The sequence below is a fragment of the Cynoglossus semilaevis genome, chromosome 8, assembly GCF_000523025.1.
Source record: "Cynoglossus semilaevis isolate Cse_v1.0 chromosome 8, Cse_v1.0, whole genome shotgun sequence".
Classification (NCBI taxonomy): Eukaryota; Metazoa; Chordata; class Actinopteri; order Pleuronectiformes; family Cynoglossidae; genus Cynoglossus; species Cynoglossus semilaevis.
Window position 1 is genome coordinate 3,792,541 of NC_024314.1, and position 5,623 is coordinate 3,798,163.

Consider the following 5,623-nt stretch of genomic DNA (forward strand, 5'->3'; position numbering starts at 1 on the left):
TTCGTGAATACGTGAGGGTGGTGTGTTAGCAGAGCAGAGGGCCTCCGCTGTGTTTATAGATGTGTGGGGATGTGAAGCAGGCCTCGCCGACTGTGAACCAACATCACCGTCACCCCGGTGGACTCTGGAAATATGGGGGGAAAGAAATAACACAAGGCCTTATGAGTAGTTGCATGGAAGGTTGCAAGGCAGATTGGGAGGCTGCGCATGTAGTACTACAGTAGTACGTGTACTGTATGTAATCAGAACTTCAGCCTATTTTTATGCATCTTATGTGAGGTATCCCAAAACATGTATACAATAAACAAGTACATGAATGAGCTGGTTATTATAATATGTCAAATTATTGACCAAACATGTACTAGAAACAGCTCGAACCAAAAAATAAATAAAGATTTAAATTAAAAAGCTAAAATGTTGCGATAAATCAAGTGTTAGAGCACAAGACAACTAAATTTGTGCACATTGACTGAAGGCCTACTGACGACTTCTGACAGGAAACAATGATTTAATTCTAATGAATGGTAGTTGTTCATCCCTGCAAAAACAGGAGAGGAAAATGTTCACAGACGTGATGTCATGCAGAACCAGAGATGAGGCAAATGTACCATAGACCCTGGTGTCTGTTGATATGTGCATTTAGAAAGACATTATGTAATTACCCTGCATGATTCATACAGTGGGTTATTCTGAGAAACATGGATGGTAACAGACAGAGACAGGGGTAGACTGAGTACACTTAAGTGCAGTATCCAGGGATTGATGGTTCACAACTCACATTAACAAGGACTTCTTTAAAAAAAAAAAAGTACAGTACTTAACATGAAGAGATACCAACAGGGTTTTTTTTTTTTTGCAGGATTTGCACCAATCTGTGAATGCAGTACACTAGGATTAGATAAATATCTATTTCATTTCATTATTTGTGTTTAGGTCCCCTTGTTTGGTATGTGTAGTCATTCACATAAAAAATATTACCATTTTTTAAAAAATCTATTTTTTTCCTAAAATCATATGTGCTGGATGACATCATCGCTCAGGTGTACTTTATGTGGGGCTCAGCACATTTCCTGGGCTGCAGCTCTGCTCTATGTTTCCTTTGCACCAGCAGCAAAATGCAAATGATTACGTGTCTGTAAAAGTTTCAGCTATTTTCAAGTTTTTGCAATGTATATGTATGATAACTGTGGGTGAGACAGGATTCAGAAGTTCCTCTAAAATGTGTTATCAAATGTATTTATATTTACTCACTTCTCATCTGTCTAATACATATACACAGATTATATTAAGGTCGCAGACGTGTTTTTAAGAGTTCATACTGTCGGTCCACATAAATCATTTTTGTTACACATTATTAGGTTGGGTTTCTATCAGTTCTCCCTCCAAGTTAGCAGCTACTGTGAGTAAGAGACGATTTATTTTCCTTCAAATCTGGGCTGCACCGTTCACAGTTCAATTTCCCACAGGCCTCAGTGTGACACAGTGACTCCGAGTGTTTCTGTTAATGGAGCTTCTTCAAGCCCCAGGCTTTCAAGTGAGGAGGCCAGACTGAGGATATCCTCTCACATTCTACACACTGACACACACACACACACACACACACACAGGGAAGCCTTTATTCACCCAACTATAGTGGCTGCCACCACCTACAAGGACACAATGGAACCAGAAGCTGATAAAGACAACTTGCATGTTGCTGGTTGTCTAAATGCATGTATAAATGCTATATTTTGATCTAAATACACAATTTTTTCCCTGACTTTGTGTTCTCTACTTTAGCTTGTTGCTGTCTCACATTGAGCAGCTCTCTCTGTAAACACAAATGTGTACTATTTTTACTTGATCGATGCTCACTTTTTATTTTTAACTTAACTTACTCTCTCTTAAAGATGTACAGTACAGTACAACCTAACAGGGGTATTTTTTAAAGTGCAGTAAATGTACTGTACTTTAAAGTAAAGTACTTATTAACTAGCCCACCAGCTATTTTCTAGGGCCTCTGCTCGTACTGTTGCAGGACTGAGTTCACAGAGGAATCATAATAAGCAGGCTATTTGGAGAGTTGGTGTAACCATAGAAACCTCCCTCCTGCCCCCCGTCCTGACCCACATTCACACCATCCAAGAGGCGAGATGAGAAACAAAATGTTCCAGGTTTGTGAACATTGAAGGTTGAGAACTAGAAATACACTTGCGATGGATTTGTAATGTTCGTGACTGACAGTGACTTCAAATCCATCGTGACTTCACAGTGTCAGAGGTCCACAGAGACGCAGGGAAGAAAAAAAGACACTGTATTCAGTAAAAAAAACAACTGTATTCTGGGAACAGATCTGTCATTGTATAAAAGAGTCCAGTAGAACATCAACAAGGTCATCCATGGGACACATTCTTCAAGAAAGAATTCACACAGCCATTTACTGGTGCGCTGTCTTTCTCTCTACTAAATACATTCCACGGTTATACTTAGATTTTAGTGTGTTAGCGTCAGAGATCCTTAAAAAAGAATTTGTGTTTGACATAATTAGACATTTTGTTTTGTCAATGGTTTAGTCAAGTGTGTCATCATGTGTTTTACAGAAGTCCAAATAAAAGTCCAGATCTTTGACAGCAGTGACTTGTCACCATTGGCCGACGCAGAGGTGCAAGTCCATGGCAACCAAACCATCCTTGCATCAAGCAGAGCTGGCAGTGATGGTGTGTTGAGAGTCAGTTTCCAGTACCGTGTAGGAACATGGGTCATCATCACTGCCTCTAAACAGGACTACGTCACCAACTCTGTACCCTGGCACTCCAGCCGCATCCCCCGTAAGTCACAGAGAAAGATAGCCATGTGTTTTAGGCCATATCTTTACAGTAGCTTTTAAATGCTAATGCTATCATATCTGTCATCTTTGTAGTGTACGCTTCTGTCAGCTTGTACCTCCTTGTCCAGAGACCAGGAACTCTCATCCTTTATGATGACGTCCTGCAGGTCCTGTCTGGGTCACCAGGTACCAAGAACATCATCCACGTCAGATTTGAACATGTTCCTTGACTACCCAACATTGAATAGCTTCATTATTTTGCCCCTGATCTAACCAGTAGAACAGCTGCAGCAGGCCACTGCACTCACCCAGATGGTTCCACACAGTTGTGAAGGGTTAGCCTTCGCAGCTGTTGTCAGTCCACTTGTAAACAATGCATAATTAACACTGGTCTCCTGTGTGCTGTGAGCACCGCCACGTCGCTGACAGCATATTAGTAGTCGACACAGAGGACGGCTCTGTGGATGTGGCTCTGAAATTGTTATTATGATTTTTTTCAGGTGCTCGTAATCAACCGCTGGTGCAGCTGCAGAGGAAGTCCCTCCAGCTGCCGTCCAACTCCAACTACACTTCACTGTCTGCTGTGATGACCCCAGCCAGGAGTCAGTATGAGATCGGTGGATTCCCATTTCTCCTGGGCCAGGAGACCAACAGCTCAGGTTGGAGACCATGATGTCATGCAGCCATACATGGTTTATTTCTTAAAGTCATTTAACAAAAATCTGTCCTAATAACAATTGATGTATTCCAGGTGCAGAGACTGGTTGGACTGAGTTGACAGCAGTGGCAGTGGTCAGCGTCCAGCTCTTTGACAAGGACGGAGCTGAAATCCAGGTCTCTGATCCGGTCCACATCTCTGTGCCACTGCCCTCTGACACCCGCCACAGGATGGTGACCAGCATACCTGCTTGGCTGTTTCAGCCTAAGACAGGTGCAGTGAAGCTGTCAACAGTAAGTCAAGCCAAATCCCTGAAATGTTAGTGTAGTATTTCAATCTCTGACACTTTGTTTTGCAGGGTTGTGGGTGAAACATGCAGTGGGCTACATCAAAAAGGATGGGCCACAGTATGTCTGGAATGTTGTGGTTCCTCAGATGGGATACTGGTTGGCCGCCTTTCCATCGTCGTCAGGTGAACTCTTTGGTTTAACCCTCTACCTGTATTACACCAACTGTCCAGCAGGTGTTTAAATGTGAACATAAATTAACCCTAGAATTAATTGTAATGATGAGACCTGCTCATTTGTCCTTGTGTGCTGCTGCTGTTTACTTGACATCATACTGGGATAATAGGATGTGTTCGGGTGTCAAGTAAAATGAATGTGATGTTTTGTTGATTCTAAAGTTTTTGTGTCATGGCTTTTATTGCAGGATTAGGTCTGTCTCACCCAGGCTTGAGGGACATCACCACATATCACACCCTGTTCCTGCTGTCCATCTTGGGTTCCCTGGCATTGTTGGTGCTCATCCTGCTCTGTGTTCTGCTCTACTACTGCAGGTGTGGGGAGCGTAGGCGCAGGTCTCTGGGTCTAGGTTTCTATAGATAAGAATAAATGAAATGGGTCTGTTTTAGGCTGCTGTCAAATGTGAGCCCGTCTATTTAGTGATTTAAAGATGATTTTCCTTCCTGTCCTCACATCTGTGTCTTTACCCCTTAGGCGCAGGTGTTTAAAACCTCGTCGACAGCAGGGCAAACTCCACACCTCCAACCTAAATGGAGCAAAGAGAGACCAAGGTACCTCCATGTCACGCCTAAATTTAATCTGTGGAGGCCACGCTGAGTCCGGTCCATCCAATGACAAGTCAGATATGTCCCCTTCTCGAGAATACCGTAATTCAAGGGAGGACCTGACCAAACATGTTCCAGCTAACATGCTGCGACACGCCAAGGGGAAAAATCCCTCGGGTCCCCAACGAGGAGAGAGTTTCCCCCTGAAGGTGACACGTGCCACAGAGACCAACAACTTGGACAACCCTCTGCTCCTTGAAGACTACAATCGGAGCTACAGTGCCATGGAAGGCAAAGAATCAGAGTACCACAGACACCACAGTGCCAATGACAATCGAGGCTACGCCTCTGATCCCCCGTCGCCTCCTCGCTTCCAGGGATATGTGCCAAGCCAGTCTGACAAACCTCCAGAATACTCCGCCTCAGCAGCCGACAGCCTGGCTCGACCCACTTCACTGAACACCCAACCAGGTCAGATCATCTTTTGCAGCTCCATTGACCAGATGAAGGAGAACATGTACCGCAGTATGGTGCCAACACTGGTCATACCAGCACACTACATGCGTCTGCCGTCTGAGTTTTCCGGAAAAGATGGGAAAGATCAGAAAGAACAGGATAAAGATGGCGGACAGATGGGAGGAGGTCAGCAGCATCATCACCACCACACACAGAAGCAAGGCCAGCAACAACTGCAGCAGCAGCAAGGTGGTTCGCAAGGGGATGACTCTGAGGAACCAAGCTGGGCTTCAGACTCCTCTGGTGGACCTGTGACAATCCCTGTGCTCTTCAACGATTCCACCATGGCTCAGATGAATGGAGAGCTGCAGGCGTTGACAGAGAAGAAGCTCCTGGAGCTGGGTGTCAAACAACATCCTCGAGCATGGTTCATCTCCCTTGACGGTAGAGCTAATGCTCACGTGCGCCACTCCTACATAGATGTTGGAAACGACCTCAGTGGTGGTGGTGGAGGTATTGGATTTGGAAGTGGTTCTAGCAGCACTCCGCGAGACATTAATCTCGAGTCTGCTCTGGATGTCCACGGACGGAAGTCAGGAATGAACCAGAAGGGAAAAGATGAGCGGTGGGGAGG

General features: G+C 44.6%; 1 protein-coding gene across 1 annotated transcript in view; it reads left to right on the plus strand.

Annotated features, from left to right (window-relative positions):
* fam171a2b (family with sequence similarity 171 member A2b) overlaps positions 1–5,623 on the plus strand; it is a 9,294-nt gene that overhangs the window by 466 nt on the left and 3,205 nt on the right. The window contains exons 2-8 of the mRNA XM_025057674.1: positions 2,580–2,807; positions 2,900–2,992; positions 3,307–3,465; positions 3,558–3,737; positions 3,823–3,936; positions 4,176–4,302; positions 4,463–5,623. Coding sequence (XP_024913442.1) covers positions 2,580–2,807; positions 2,900–2,992; positions 3,307–3,465; positions 3,558–3,737; positions 3,823–3,936; positions 4,176–4,302; positions 4,463–5,623 — 2,062 coding nt within the window. The remainder of the gene's footprint in view (positions 1–2,579; positions 2,808–2,899; positions 2,993–3,306; positions 3,466–3,557; positions 3,738–3,822; positions 3,937–4,175; positions 4,303–4,462) is intronic.